This window comes from Trichosurus vulpecula, chromosome 8 (assembly GCF_011100635.1).
Source record: "Trichosurus vulpecula isolate mTriVul1 chromosome 8, mTriVul1.pri, whole genome shotgun sequence".
NCBI classification, from domain to species: Eukaryota; Metazoa; Chordata; class Mammalia; order Diprotodontia; family Phalangeridae; genus Trichosurus; species Trichosurus vulpecula.
In genome coordinates, this window is record NC_050580.1 from 210,122,969 (window position 1) to 210,139,763 (window position 16,795).

The 16,795-nt window shown below is 36.7% G+C and overlaps 1 protein-coding gene across 9 annotated transcripts in view; it reads left to right on the forward strand.

The window, feature by feature from the left end:
- Positions 1-16,795, forward strand: part of KTN1 (kinectin 1) — a 157,577-nt gene that overhangs the window by 71,654 nt on the left and 69,128 nt on the right. For all 9 annotated transcript variants that reach the window (XR_005008933.1, XM_036734462.1, XM_036734464.1 and 6 more), the window contains exons 10-17: positions 1,088-1,175; positions 6,512-6,678; positions 7,061-7,129; positions 12,631-12,668; positions 13,285-13,375; positions 14,102-14,170; positions 16,161-16,198; positions 16,360-16,441. Coding sequence is in view for 8 of the 9 variants with exons in the window: in XM_036734462.1 (XP_036590357.1) it covers positions 1,088-1,175; positions 6,512-6,678; positions 7,061-7,129; positions 12,631-12,668; positions 13,285-13,375; positions 14,102-14,170; positions 16,161-16,198; positions 16,360-16,441 (642 nt within the window). In the remaining variant the exon portion in view is untranslated. The remainder of the gene's footprint in view (positions 1-1,087; positions 1,176-6,511; positions 6,679-7,060; positions 7,130-12,630; positions 12,669-13,284; positions 13,376-14,101; positions 14,171-16,160; positions 16,199-16,359; positions 16,442-16,795) is intronic.

The window sequence follows — 16,795 nt, forward strand, 5'->3', positions numbered from 1 at the left end:
CCACAGTGAATGGTAACCGAAATGTAAAATATGGCTTCAAGGAATGTAGTTTGAGTCTTAGTAGAATTTCTGTTCTGTTTGAGGTGGCATGGCCACAGGGAAATGAGAGTGCTGACATAAATGTGGCTGTATGATGTCATGAACAGTGCTGGAATTGGGTTTAAACACTATTTCTAATGCATGCCTTACGACCCTAGGCAAAGCCTTTCACCTCTGAGCCTTAGTTTCCTACTCAATAAAATAGGAATCACTACTATTTTAAGGATGAAATAAGATCATATATGTAAAAACACTTTTCAGACCTTCTAGTACCATAGAAATGCTAACTATTATTGATCTGTTGTGGTTTTAAGATATCTGTAGTGACTTTTTTTCAACTGTAAGAAATGAAATAGCTGCTTTTTCCAGGTGTCTGTTAAAAAGATAAGTAGATTATTGCAACAAATACTCATCATCTCTTGATAGTCTCGGAAGACTTGGGGGTTAATTAAATTGGTAGATAAACTGAATGTGGGAGACAGAGTGTAAACATTTCTCAGTATTTTAATATTTTTCTATGCTTGGGGAGAAAGAAGAATAATTTTTTTGGCTAGTCTTTATTCCACGTTGGTCTTGCTGGTTGTGTTACAGCATTACATTTGTTGGAAAGTACCAGGTGGATGAATAACATTAAAGGTTCCAGTTGCTCTGGTCTTCTTTACTTCAGTCACTGCTGACAGATATTTATTAATACAATGCCACTTTGCTTATGCTTTTGGATACTTGTGGTGTAAGATTTGTCAGTAAAGGTACAAGCCTATCTTAAAAGAGAGGTAATGAAAATAAGGCCCACCTGTTGGATCAGTTACTATAATATTCATCTTAGGATCTAACAGTTTTGAGAGTTTACATGTTTGAAATAACCACTAAATTGTTAATCTTTGTTTGTGCATCATTACCAGGCCTTGCAAATTTGCAGTTTTTAGGAAGAAAAGTATGGAAAAAAAATGCTTTTGGCACCATAAGTCGAAAGAGATGATTTACCACATAATGTATAGTATTAGTATGCTGAAGGCTTTTCTGCTCTTCTCTCTTTTAAAACCTCAAGGTTCAACTACAAGAAGCTGAGAGAAGATGGGAAGAAGTCCAGAGCTATATCAGGAAAAGAACATCAGAGCATGAAGCAGCACAACAAGGTGGGCCAAGAATTATTCATGTAAAATTTTTAATGAATTCCTAACTCTACATTAAAAATTTTAAAAAATTGAAGAAACAATTTCTAAGGAATAAGGAATAATAATAATTTTCATGTGGATAAGTATTCAGTATGTTGCTCTTTTTGTTTGGTTTGAGAATGATCGTGATTTTTAAAGAAAAGGTGTTAGTTTTGATGTGTCCTTTTTAAGAGTTTATATTTTTTTCTGGAAGTTCTTCTCTGGCTTCCATTATTAACAGCTATATTAGATGTAACATTAGAATATCTGTGAGGGAGGTCACAATTAGCAGTTTAACTAGGTAGCTTTTTATTAGCGATGGACTCTGTTTTTGTTTTTTGAAAACTGAGTTTCTATTTTGAAGACAAGGATTATGAGATCCTTACATCTTGAATGAATATAGCTTTTTGCAACTGTTGATAACATTTTTCTTTTGTTTTCCTTTGCTTCTGTCTCTTCTTGAGATAGCATGTAGATAATATGTTATTCCCTCATTTTCCTTATGATAGGTCTAGTGCTCTGGTGGAAAGGGATTATTCAGGGACCACAGGACAGAGAACTGAATTTTTGATTCTTTTATACCTTTGGATTTTGTTGTCAATATTTTTGGGTAGTCCAGAGAGGGAAGACTTTTGAGTATGCCAAAGATGTGTCATAGTTTCCTTGTACCTCCTGGAATCTTGTGTTTAGATTTAAATAATTTCAGCTAACACTATTAAGCACGCTTATTGTTTAAAGCAGTGGGAGAAGAAGTCATAGACCTTGCTTTTATATACTTTAAAAGTTGTGACTTCTTTTTAAAAAGTAATACTGAGTCATATGTGGAGCATGTGATAACTCTATGCATCTTTTGCACCCTAAACATGGGTGACTCTCAAGTTTTTGGAGCTGTACTGTGAAAGCCCTTCATAGTATGGCTCTAGCCTGTCTTTTTAGACTTATTTCACATTACTCCTCCTGTATAATTAAAGCCAAATTGACCTACTTGCTATTCCTTGTACGTAACATTCCATTTCCTGTGTCTGTGCTTTTGCATAGGCTGTCCTTCATGCCTGGAATGCTGTCCCTCTTCATCCCTTATCTCTTGGTATGTTCAGCTTGGCATGCTTCTGCTTTCATGTTTCAACTCCAACACTAGGCTTTTGTGTTTTGTTTTCTCCTGTCTTAGAAATGACTTGGTGTATAGTTTTTCTTTAGAAATGTGAGATGGTATGATGGCTGCATCTACTTATCCTGTGACCTGGAGGGGAAGGTTTCATCCCAGGTTTATACCAGCCCCTCTTCCCTGTTAACCATGTTCATAACCCCAGAGTCACCTTCTTCCTTCCACATATGTAATGAATTATTAGATATTGTGAGAGATTATGGAGTTACTGTTTATATCTGTCACCTTCTCTACACTCACATAGCCACACAATTCAGGTTCTTGTAATTTTTTCTATATGTATTTTTTTTTTTGGATATACTATATGCCAGGCACAGTGGTTCTGAGTGTAGGTTTTGAGTATGCAAAGCAAAAATGAGAGCTTTTCTCCAGGAGCGGAGAGACAATGCATACATATAAGTTTATACAGAATAAATAAATATAATCATTACCAGTTGAGGGAGATCAGGAAAGGATTCATGTAGAAAGTATTGCTTGAGCTGAGGTTTGAAAGAAACTTGGAATTCTAAGAGGCCAGGTTGAGGAAGAAGGGGATCTGAGGCATGGAGTATATAGTCTTTGCGAAGATACAAAGACAGGAGATGGAATGTTGTTTTTGAGGAACAGTATGAAGGCTGGTTTGGCTGGTGTGGAAAATGTGTTTATGTGTGGGATAATCTATAATAAGGCTGTAAAGGTAGTTTGGGGCCAAGTTGCAGAGGGCTTTAAAAGCTAGAGGAGTCTAAGGTATTGATTAGAGGAGTGTCATGGTCAGACCTATGCTTTAGGAATGTCACTTTAACCTGTTATTAGACTATTGTGATAGTCCAGGCAAGAGGTGATGAGGTGTGGTAGCCATGTGCTTAGAGAGAAGGGGACAGATGTCAGATATTGTGGCGATGGAAGTTGCAAGATTTACATCTTTAACTAGGTATGTGGAATGAAGGAGTTGAGTATTACTAAAGTTGCAGACTTTGGTGACAGGAAAGTTGGTGCTCAATAGAAATCAGGAAGTTTGGAAGAGGAGCAGGTTTAGAGGGAAAGATGATGAATTCTTTTTCAGATGTGATTGAAATCCCTGTGAGACATTCTTCCTTTAATGTCTAATAGGGCAGTTGATCTGGGACTGAAGCTTAGGAATGCATGCGCACATATATACATATATATATGTGTGTGTGTGTGTGTGTGTGTGTATGTTTGTATATACACACGCACATATATATGTATATGTGTGTATATCTATATATCTAGCAGTAATTTGCGTAAAGATGATATTTAAATCTGTGAGAGCTGATGCGATGACCCAGAAAGAGAGAGATTTCCTAGTATAGACTTGGAGTTCACCTGCAGGTGTATAGAGCAGAATATACACTCCTTCTAGTAAAGGAGCCTTAGAAGGATCTGAGAAGGTAAGAAGAAAACTAAGCAAACAGTGTTCCCGAAACTCAGAGATGAGAGTATCATGAAGGGAAAGAACCGGACTGTTATGTTAGCTTCTTAATTGGTCCTCCATTTCTAGTCTCTCTTTTCCAGTCCATCCCACGTATACTTGCCAACAATTACTCTTTCTCTGCCACAGGTCTGACTTTGTTATTCCTCTGTTCAAGAGTCTTGTTGGAGTAGGATAAAATAAAATTATTCAGTCTGGAGTTTGAATCTCTACATTCTGACTCAAATATACTTTTCCAGCTATTCTTCAAATCGTATTCCAGCTCCCATTTTTGTGATTTTGCATTGGTTGTTTTCTAGGGCCGAAGAATATTTTCTTCTCATACCTGCCTTAGAATCATTAGCTTCTTTCGTGGATTAACAGTGTAAAACACATTTTCTTGTTCCCCAGTGGTTAGTGTTCTTTTGCTCTTCACATTACTCATATTAACTTATCTGTATACATAGTATATTTCTTCACCAGAATATAAGTTCCTTGAGCGCAGGCACTATTTGGTTTTCATCTTTGTATCCTTCTTAGCAGAGTGCCTTTCACGTAGTATGTTGATAATAAATGTTGGATTGAATTGAGATTGTTTTTTGTGCTGAAAGGTAAAGGGTGATGGTGTCATCAAGATGATTCTTGCGGGTGACCGCCCTTGAGATGGGTCTTAGAGAAAAGGAACTTAGGTGAAAATGGGTGCTTGGGGGTTCAAGGAAGGAAGTCATTTCCACTCGTGGGGATGGTGAGAACAAGGGCTAGAATAATGGTTTGTGAGGGGGCAGCTAGGTGCCGCAGTGTGTAGAACGCTGGCCCTGGAGTCAGGAGGACCTGAGTTCAAATCCGGCCTCAGACACTTGGTACGCATGTACTAGCTGCATGACCTTGGGCAAGTCACTTAACCCCAATTGCCCTGCCAAAAAGCAAAAAAAAAAAAAAAAGTACTAAATGGCATGCTATGGAAGTACTTAAAAAAGAAAAGACAATTGACCTAAATAAAGGGATAAGCAGATAGCGCAACAATTAAAAAAAAAAAGAAAAAGGGTTCGCGGGTTGTATGGGTTGACTGGAAGTACAGTGTTATAAGATTGTTATTGAAAGCTGGACTGGTAAAAAATGGTGGAGGACCTTTACTAGTAGACTTAGGAGTTCATAGTTTATATGTTTGGTGCAGTAGAAATGTGGTATGATAAAAACAGGCCATAGGAAGCTCCCTTGCACACTATTGTAAATCAGTGGTGTCAAACTCAGATAGAAAGGAGGACCATTAGCCCATACAGAAGGATCTTTCCAGGTCATATATTGACTTATATATTATCTATATTTTTTTGTTTTTTTTGTTAATTATTCCCCAATTACATTTTACTCTGATTTGGGCTGATTTGTGGCTTGAGTGCTGCGTGTTTTAACACTGTAAATGATTGATTAGAGAGAGAGAATAAGCTTGTAAATGATATTATTCGGGGTGATAAAAAATGAGAATCTAATCGACCAATCAACATTTTTAAAGAGCGTATTATGTGCCAGGCACTGAGGGAGTGGAAGGGAGGGGAGGTACAAAAGACATGTAGTAGAGTTAGAATTCATAGCTACCACTTCTTCTTAAACCTAGATTGTTTTCTGTTGTTGCTTCTAGATTTTAACATTGGAAATTAGTCTGTAGGACATAAGGAGCTTAATTAAGTAGCAAATTAGGGTACTGCCTGGAAAGTTAAGGTTATGTGTTTAAAGAAATTAGATTCAGCAAATTAATTTTAAACATTTATTAAACATCTGTTAAGTATAAGGAAGAAAAATGTGGTGTAGAGGATGAACTCATCAGGAAGACTTGGGTTCAAATCTTGACTACTACTGGCTCTTTGACCATGGCCAAATCATTTAACCTCTTGGCTAGCTCTCTAAGAGACTGCAAGTTACAAATGAGTGATTTATGTTGGTAGAGGAAGTTTCTATAGTGGAAAGTTTGCCTACACTGATGGAATCATAAAACTAGACCAAAATGTAAAAGACATTGAGTGAGTAGATAGATAACCTATCTGCCACCATCAGTAGCCCTTTAAAAACATTTGAAACAAAAAGGAAAAAGGACCTACATGTACAAAAATATTTTTAGCAGCTTTTTTTGTGGTGATAAAAAATTGGAAATTGAGGGGTATGCCCATCAGTTGGGGAACAATTGAACAAGCTATGGTATATGAATGTAATGGAATACTATTGTGTAATAAGTATTGATGAGCAGGCGGATTTCAGAAAAATCTGGAAAGACATGAACTGATGCAAAGTGAAATGAGCAGAACCACGGAAAATTGTACACAGTAACAGCTTAACATTGCATGATGAACAACAGTGAATGACTTAGCTCTCTCAGCAATACAGTGATCCAAGGCAGTTACAAAGGACTCATGATAGAAAATGCTCTCCACATCCAGAGAAAGAACTGATGGACTCAATGCAGATTAAAGGATACTATTTTCACTTACTTTTTTTTTGGTTTTTATCCTTTTGGGCTGTTTCTTCTTTCACAGCTATGACTAATATGGAAATATGTTTTATGTGATTGCACATATATAACCTATATCAAATTGCTTACTGTTTTAGGAACAAGGGAGGGGAGAGATGGAGGGAGAAAAATTTGGAACTCAAAATTTTATAAAAATGAATGATAAAATTATCTTTATATAGAATTGAAAAAAATAAAATACTATTAAAAATAAAAACATTTAAAATATTGAGTATTTGTTTCAGATTTACAGAATAAATATGTGGCCAAAGAGAATGAAGTCCAGAACCTGCATAGTAAGCTTACAGATACCTTGGTATCAAAACAGCAGTTGGAAAAAAGATTGATGCAGCTGATGGAATCTGAACAAAAAAGGGTTAAAAAAGAAGATTCTCTACAAATGCAAGCACAGGTACCATACTTATTTTTCATTTTGTTTAGAGAAAGCAATGCTTGGTGGTGTTAAATAACCTGTTACGTAAGTCTTCATTCAGTCAAACGATTATCAAATAGGAGAATCCTGGTTGGTGGTATGCTTCAATTTGGCAAGCTTCATTATGAAATGGAGGACTCTTGCTCATAGTTATATATTTCACTCAACTAGTAACAGTGCAACCTTGTGCTTCTTTTTATCATGTAGAAATTGTTCATCTGTCTATCTCCTGGCTTGAAAATAATCTTTTTTACTTTAAAAACAATTTTGAAGACTGTTATTACTCACTTAACCAGTGCTCTGTTCCAACATGAACATACACATCTTTACCTCTGTCTTTTTTTGCCTTTTTTTGTGAAAGGATCTTTTGGAGCAAAATGAAGCTTTGAAAGCTCAGATTCAGCAATTTCATACTGAGATGGCAGCCCAGGTAATAAAATTGTCTTGTTAGCATTATTAGGTTTCTGAAGGTTATCAATAGCTAAATATTCTTTTGTACATTTAGTTAAGGTAGTTAATGTGGGTATTTGGGGGTTCTACAAATAAAACCAGTAACTGGAGTGCTGTACATATATGTTATCTTCTCAAATTATTAGTAATTTTAATATGTTGCGTTTAAAAATAGATAACTGCCAAAAATCGTCTCATACTCTTTGTGCTTAGTGTTCCATTTCCTTGACCAAAGACTCAGTTTTCTTCATCTAAACACAGTCTATCATTCATCTCTCTGTGTGCCTTCTTCACCATGACTTTTACTTCCTTTACCCCTCAGTCCTTTCTCAGGTCATCATTCCTGCTCTGACTTAACTGTCTTCACTTCCCAGCTTTGACCGCGTGGTTAACTGATTAAACTCCACCGTTTTTTGCTCTTAAATCCTTGCCCCCCTCCCCCCTCCCCCTTGTCTTGTTGCTGCTTTCCCCCTACCAAACTCTTGGTACTCTTTTTTTCTGTCAACCAGCTGTCATCCACAGGGCAGCCAAGCCAGTTTTGCTGCAGTAGTGAGTGCTGGATGTGTCTAACCACCACCATCCCCTTGACCATCATCTCCATTGACTGATTCAGACAATTCAGGTCCCTGAGCCCCAGATCCTTGAGAATCGTAGTGTCCCTCAGACCTACAGGCCTGCTTCCTACCCAGGCCCTGCAGCTCCCACTTGGGGGAGAAATCATTGTGGAGAAGGGGGCCACCTTCTTCATCACCATCAGCAACTTCTGGCCAGCTGCCACCAGAAGGCAGACAGGCATAGGAGCTTTGGGAGGGGCTGCATGCCCAGACTATCAGACTAGTTTCTTTCCAACCTAGCCCTTAGAGCTGTATCTCCCTCATCTGCCAACCAACCGCCATTCCCAGAGCAGGCATTCCAGCCAAGCTGAGGTAGAAGCACTGGGCAAGTCAGATCACTGCCAGCACCTTGATCACCATCTCTTCTCTTACTGATGGAGACAGTCCAGGATCCTGGACCCAAAAGCCTTTGGAGCTTCCTGTCCACAGCCCTCCATCATTCTGTGAAAAAATCCTTATGGAGATGTTGCCTGGAAAACTGCTCTTAAAAGGGCTACGGTCATATCTTTTGAAGTCCCAGGAAAGAAGGTTCTTGCCACTAAAGTCCTTGGCACTATCAGATGGTTCAGAAACTGATATGATTTTATTGAGGGAAAGGACTTAAAACAAAAGGCATCATCATCTGTTTTTGCCACTGTACTGTAAAGACCATGGGACCTGCCATCTTAACTTGTAGCTTAAACTTGTAGATATATTGCTTCCCTCATTAGAATGTGTGCTCCTTGAGAGCAAGGGCTGTTTTACCTTTTCATTTATATCCTCAGAGATTTGCACAGAATAATAAATGCTTAAAAAATGTTTCATTCACTTGTTATCATCCACTTCTTCCATTTTTAGACCCCTCTGCTGAAAGGAATTAGAAGTTGTCAGGCAGCTGAGCTAACTGGGCCCACAACATATTTATGTTATTTAACCTCAGCTAGGTCTTCACTGTTCAAGTCAGTTGTCTGATTCTTTCCTAATAGACTTTTATCCCATTCCCCACAGAGGCCGTTCTTTTTTATTAACATTTATTTTTAACATTTTTTCTTTTTGAAATTTGAGTTCCAAATTCTCTCCCACCTCCCACACTTCCCCTACCCACTGAAAAGGCAAGCAAAATGGTATCAATTAATTATATATGCGAAATCATGTGAAACATTTCCCTACTAGCCATATTACAAAGAAAGGAAAAAAAAAAACAAACCAAAAGAACAAAAGAAGTGAGAAAGTCATGTGTCAATTTGCTCTCAGAGTTTCTCAGTTCTTTCCCATAGAGGCCATTCTAAACTACCTCAAATCTCCTTTACATCCTCTTCCCGTCTCTCAGCTGAGGGTCTTTGCTTCATACTAACTGAGAAAGTAGAGGCCTTTTTCTATGAGTTGTCTTCTCCCCTTTGCTGTATCACAAGATCCCCTTGACTTTAAACTCTGCTCTTTCCTCCTGGATTCTAGTATCTGATAATGAAGTGGCTCTTCTCCTCACTAATGTCAGCCTCTCTCTATGTGTCCTTGATTGCATCCCCAGCAGATTATCCACTCAGTCATTGCCTTCCCTCATCTCTGCCTATTTCTCAGTCTCTTTTTCTTCTTTCTCACTCACTCATTCTCTGTGTCTATGGGCCTCTTGTTTTCTCTTATCTGCTCATTTCTTCCTTAACCACTCTAGTCTTCCCCCCAAATGGTGCACTAGACTCTGCTATTCCCTCAACCTATTATTCTCCCTTTTACAGATAAACTCTTCCCAAAAGTAGTCTATACTTGTGTCTATACATCCTCTGCTCTCGTTTCTTAGCCCTTTGCACCCTGGCTTTTAACCTCATCATCCAACTGAACTGCCTTCTCCAAAGTAGTCAGTGATTTCTCAATTGCCATCTCAGGCGATCTTTAATCAGTCCTCTTCCTTCTTGATTTTTTTCTTTTCTGGCAGCTTTTGACACTGTTACCTACCTCTCCTCTCGTGAATTCTCTTTTCTTGATTTGCGTGATACTGTTCTCTTCTGGTTCACTTCTCACCTATATGACTATTCTTCAAGTTCCTTTCATGTGTGATTATCCATATCGCTGTACCTCGGGACTCTGTCCTAGGCTCTCCTCTCTAGACTCTCCCTTGGGGACCTCATCAGTTCCTCATGCATTTAATGATTTCCCTTTAGAACTGCCTATCTTGCTAGATTCTCTCTCCTAAGCTGCATCTGCACATTACCCGTTGTTCAATGGATGTCTCAAACTGGATGTCTCATAGAGATCTCAGACTCAGTATATCCATACTCTTTTTCTCCCCACTCCAATTCCCATGTTCTTCCCTATTCATGTCAACAGGGGCAGTCTTCTGGATTCATAGGCTGGATGTTATCCTTGATTCTTCACACACTCACCTCGCAACATTTATATAGTGCTTTAAATTTGACTGAGCACTTTACAAATGTTATCTTGGTTTATCCTCACAACAATTCTGAGACGTAGATGCCATTATCCCTGTTTTACAGATGAGGATATTGAGACTGATAGAGGGTAACCTGCCCAGGTTCCAATAGCTAGTAAGTGTCTGAGGCCAGATTTGAACCCAAGTTTTCCTCACCCCAGATTCACTGCTCTGTCTACTGCATACACTACTTCTCTGCTAAATGTTTTCATTTCTACCGCTGGTTTTCTCACAGCTGACCACTTCTCAGGACTCACCCACCCCCGCTTTAATTCAGGCTCTTATCACTTCTGGTTTGGGCTACTACAGTAGCTTCCTAATTGATCTTCCTGCCTCCAATCCTTCAAAGCAGCTGCCAAAGTTATTTTAAGTACAGGTCTGAGCATAGCACTCTTCTACTTGGTAAACTACAATAGTCCTTTTTTCCCTTGGGGATCAATGTAAACTCCTGTTTGGCATGGAAAGCCCTTTACCTGGCCCCAGACTAACTTCTTAACTTTGATAGACACTTCTTTTCTCTAGTATAGCTGTTCTCTCACCTGATTCTCCTTCTCTTGCTGTCTCTTTTCATTGACTGTTCGCCTTGCCTGGAATGCCCTCTTTCCTCACCTTTGCTTTGTAGAGTCCTTCATTTCCTTCAAGAATGGACTGTTTGAAGTTTTTCATGATCCTTCTAGGTACTCTTTCTAGTGTTGACCGTTGTAATAGTCTCCTAATTGTGCTCCGAGGCTCAGTTTCTCTTTGATACAATTCGTGCAGCTGCCAAATTGATTTCTCTGAAGTGCAAATGACTGTCATCATTCCTTTATTGGACAAGTTCCAATAGCTCCCTCTTGCCTCTGTAATAAAATATAAACCCTCTTTCAGGCTTTTAAAGCTGTTCACAACCTGGGCTCCAACCTGTATTTCCAGCATAGTTATGTTACTTTTCTTCCCGTACTCTGTGAGCCAGAAAAACTGGTTTTCTTTCTGTTCCTCACACACAAGAATTCCCTCTTCCATCCTGTGCCTTTGCACTGGGGAAGGTCCTCCTTCCTCACTTCTGCGTCGTGGAATTACTCTCTGTCTTCAAGAACTAGCTTAGGTACCACCTTCTACACAAAGCTTTTCCTGAGTTCTCTAACTACTAATACTCTGCCTTCTTAACTAGTTTGTGTTATGTGTGTGTGTGTGTGTGTGAGAGAGAGAGAGAGAGATTTCCAACAGAGAGAATAGTAATTGTTTCATTCTTTATATTTGTATCCCCAACTCTTAGTATAGTGCCTGGCACATAGGTGCTTATAAATGCTTGTGAATTAATTAATTTCTTGATTTTTACAACATTTGTTTGCTAACGTGTCACGTTTACTTTGGGGTATTAGCAGTATTTTAAAAAGAATACCGTACAAGAACAAAGAAGACTTTGCTCATTTACGTCAAGGATTCATAACTCTTTATGGACTTCAAATATAAAGTACATTTCTCTTAAATAAATTCCTATTCCCCCCCACCAAGAAATATCTAGAATAGGGCTTTGTACATATTAGGTAGTTGGAAATGCTGTCTGATACCATGCAAACTTTTGCAACATCAGGTAACTGAGTTATTATAGTGCTATTTGTAGATCTTAAAGTGACAGGTTTTAATTTTGCTTTTTAGTAAGATAATAAGAACTTTTCACAGTTTTGCAAATGATATTTGATTTGCTGTTTGGCAGTGTTTTATGATTTCATTAGTCATAGGATTTTAAAACTGGGAAGGACCTTAAAGATTGTCTAGCTTAAAAATTTCATTGTACATATGAGGAAAACAGTACAGAGATACTAAATGACTTGCCTTTGTTTCATGCAAGGTAATTTAAACTGCTTAAGTTACTGAAAAGCACTTAGACATCTCTAGAATTCACAGTCAGAATCCATGTGATAGGAAAATTATCATGATCATTTTAAAAAGAAATATGAGAATGAATACATTTCTCTAATTGGCTTCTAAAAATAGATTATTTTAATATTTATAATTGATTGTAAAGGAAGAAAAGAAACCCATGTGATACTTGTTTGCTTGTTGTTTTTCATTTGTATCCATCAATTTTTAATTTAATAAATCTCCTACTGTAATGTAGGACTTTAATTATGGCTGTCACTTAATTCATAGATCAGGAATTCTTAAGCTTTTTAGTGTGAGAGATCCCTTTGGCAGTCTGGTGAAGCCTTCTCTGAACGTTTTTAAATGTATAAGATAAAATATAGTCTTACAAGGTAAATCAATTATAACAAAATATAGCTATCAAAATTAAAAAAAAAAACAAAATAAGTGCAGATACTCCAGGTTATTAACCTTTGTACTAGTTCAAGGTTCTTAATAGTTTGGGGCTTGGGTTTTTTTTTTTTTTTGCATATTTTGAAGATTCTGTAGTGCCATGTTTATATTTCCTCTTAAATATATTTTTGTGTTGATTCTGGTTTGTTTTGTTTTGTTTTTTAGACCTCAGCTTCAGTCCTAGCAGAAGAATTGCATAAAGTGTAAGACTAACTTCATATGTTTATTTAAAAAAAAATGATAATTGCTTGGTCATCATGTAGTCACTATAGCAGGCATAGCATCTACAATCTGATTTATAGATTTAGAATGGCTCCTCCAGTTTTGTAGTGAAAAGGTTCTGCTTCATCTTATAGTAGTTCTCTTCCTTTGTTCTATTATTTAGAAAACAAAGAATTCTTTCTTTAGTGATAAGTCATTAAAGTTTCATTTTAATTGTTGGTTAGGAATACCCTCATACTGTTTGAGTAAGGGTGATATGTTCAAATTTTTGTGGTGTTATCTTTTTTGAGGTTCTGTGGTGAATCTAAGAAAATATTATTTTATGACTTCTAATTCGTTATAAAAAATTTAAATATGCATATTTTGTTTGATCCACCTAGGCAGGTTCTTAAATGACATTCCACCTGGCATCCTGGGTTTGAAGCTTTTTAGTCTTGTCGATCCTGTCAGGCCTTGTGTTCCACTTAGGAATAAGTGTTGCCTCTAAGCTATGATGAGACATCAAAATAAAACTTTAGTATTGGAGTTGTAAAGATGAGTATTTACTGCTTTCAGGGCTCCACTTTTTTGTCACTCATGACGTATTTATTCTTAAAGGATTGCAGAAAAGGATAAACAGATAAAACAGACTGAAGACTCCTTAGCAAATGAACATGATCATTTAACGAGCAAAGAAGAGGAGCTTAAGGTATTGTAGGCTGTATACAGCCCTAATGCTAAATATAGGTGCTAAGGCTGGGAAATCGGATTTCTTGAAATATCGCAATTGTGTCATATAGCTCATAGCTTTCCTCCTAGCATTCTGAGAACTCTTGAGAGAAAAATAGTTCTGATAATGGAATCATTTGCATTAATGATGAATGAAAAGTCTTTTCAATCCAGAACTCTAAAGTTTGAATGTTTTTTAAAAGACTTTAGTATTCATTAGTAATGAAAAGTTTCTTTCCTCCAAGAAAAAATTCCAAAGGTTTTTTTTAATACATCATCAAAATAATTAAAATGATTTGATGCAAGAGTAAATGAAATAAAAAACATAAGTAGTGCTATAGAAGGTTAAAATTAAGAGGAACAATGGCTCATGTTTGAATTTTAAATTATTCATATCTTTTTAGTAGCACAGATATTCTATAAAATCCAAATCTTGAGCGTTTGATGATTTTCTGAAATAATAATAATAGCTAGTATTTTTAAGATTTGCAAAGTGCTTTAAGTGTATAATCTCTTGAGACTCATCATTTCTGTGAGATAAACATGCTATGTTATTAATTTCATTCTATTTTTGGGGACACTGAGACAGAGATTTAATGATTTCTCCAAGGCACACAGCTAGCACATGTCTGAATCAGGATTTGAGCTCACATGTAGCACTCTGTCAACCAGGCCACCTAACTTGATTCTTCCCTCTTTGTTCTAGGTTATCCAGAATATGAATTTCTTTTTAAAAGCTGAAGTGCAAAAATTACAAGCTCTGACAAATGAACAGGTAAAACTGTGCATTGGTAGGTAAGCTCCAAAAAGCAAGAAACTATAGCAAAAACTATTTTCATTAGGATTGCAGTTACCTGATTTCTTTATATGGAGAAAAGAAGCATCATGTCTAGTCATAGCTATCAATTGCTTCTGCCAACCATATTGTACTAGAAAAGGAAACCTATGTTTTCAGGTGATGATGACTTGGCCTTAGTTGCCTCTTGGTAAATGCTTAAGTTTCTAATGAACTGATCTGTTTTGAGATGAAAATTGTTGATATAACCTACTTTTTAAAAATTGTAATTTTGGGTTTTTTTAAATGTTTTATTTGGCCTATCAGGGTAGTAAATTGTAGAGCAGACCCAGGTGGAATAAATAGCACATGTATATACTTTAAAAATAATGTGTGATATAATTGGAAGGTATTCAGACCAAAAAAAACCCCAGTGATTATAATTCTAAGTAGAGGGCAGCATGTACATTTTCTTTTGAATTTTTTCTTTTTACTTTGATTAGTGCGGGGTGGTCCCATGTTGATGGACTCCATGTCATTTTGTCCTGTATTAAAAAAAAGTCTTTCTTGTGTTTTTCTTAGAATTTCATGGACTGTCTAGTTTACTGTAGACCTTTCTGTTTTTTTTAAAAAATACATTGGGAATACCAGTGTACTCCTAAGATCTGTTCATTTCTAATCTCTTCCTCACTACCACCTGACCCACTTCTTTTCTGGACGCTTATGTCCTTGATCATATCTTGTCCACCATTTCTTGCATTCAGGTCTTCTTTTGGCAGCATGTCATGGTCTGCTTCTGCCACGCATATGTCTTCCCATGGCTCTTTTTGTTTTTGTGTCTTGTGGTTCTATGACGTGCAGCTTATATAAACAACATATTGGTGTTGAAGATAATGGCTTTTGGTAGCAGTGAGCCTTTTGGAATTTTGTAGCAATGTGAAAAAATATGATCATGCCCTCGCTCTCTCCTTAATTTTGTCAAGTTTGTTATCCATCTGTAATGCTTGTCTAAGATGCTCATGATCTTGGACTATTTTTATAGGTTGCCATTCCAGTTGCACATCCTTTCTCAGCATGATATGTTTTTCATCCACTTAATTTTTTTTTAACTTTTTATTTTTCTCAGCCGAGACAGGATGGGGGAAAGACTGGATTTCCTTATCTTCCCCTGGCTGAAAGTATAGCAGTTACTCAGGAGCCAGTTCCCACTGCTGATCCACAGGAAAGCTTTGACTATCTCCATTTCTGACCTGGGCCAGTTTCTTCTTTCTTAGGCAGCCTGATGGCCTATTGATCCTGAAGGCCTGCTATATTTGTGCTGGACTTCGAGAGTTTACCAAATTGATTTTAGCCATGTTGCCAAGCTTAGGACTCCTGAGCTCAAATGACCCCCCAGCATCAGCCTTCCTAGTAGCAGGGACTATCAGTGTGTTCTGCTCCACTTCATTTTTCCATTTGGATGATCTATTTTTTTCCATAGTTGTGTATTTTGCTGAAGAAGCATTGTATTGCTCTGGGGACCCTTATGCATATAGTACAGTGAGTATAAGTATATTTGGAGAACCTTGCCATCAATAGGAATTCTTTTATACAGCCATGACATTAGTAAACTGCTTTTGTTAAACATATCGCCCTGTTTTACAACTTACAGGATGTTGATACTTAGAAAAGCATTGTTCAAAATTATTTCTAGTCATATTTGTACAATTTCGGAGTATGTTTAGGTATTATCTTGTGTGAAGAGTGCCTTTAGGAGTGCAGTTAGTTTTGTGAAGTCAAGCACATTCTTAAAATCAATAAGTTCATTGGCATCTTAGATTCTTAGTTGTATTACTAGAAATGTGGTTCAATATAGAATATTAAATGTGAAAGCTTGCTTTTTCCTTTTTCTTGGTCCTTTTTGGGGTTGAAAAATGAGGTTGGGTTGAAATTGAGTTGAAAAATGATTTTCGTGGTAAGATAATGATTTTATCTTTCTTTTGCTATGTAGGCAGCGGCTGCACATGAACTAGAAAAGATGCAAAAAAGGTGATTTAAAAAAAAATCAGTGTTGTAGTTTAAAAGTTATAGGTTTCTATTACTTTAAATCCGAATAACTCCAGAAATCTTGCTATGTAAGTGTTATTTGCATTAATTATGTAACCATTGCCATGTGGCATTTTAGTTAACCCCATTTATCTGTGTGACAGCATTCGTGTTAAGGATGATAAGATAAGATCACTTGAAGAACAGTTACAAAGCGAACTTACACATAAAATGGAAGAATTCAAGGTAAGGAAAAAGTTGTATTTAAAGTCTTTTCATAACTATTTGGAGATATGTGGTACATTTATTTTGAGATTGAAATAATTTTAGAAAAACTATTTCTTTCTCTAAAAACAAGTAGATAGACATCTAAAATAATACTTTTAGTCTATGACTTGGATCAGCTCAGTATATTGCCAGTTATTTCAATTATATATAGTTGTTAAAAATATATAGATTTCCTTTGGGCTTAAAATGACTTAAGTGACAATTTAAAAAATAAATTGCATTTTTATATTCAGTAGCTTAACAGTGACAAGTTACTTTTGGCTAACCCTGTAATAAAAACTAAGACAAAGAATTATGATAAACCAATTAATT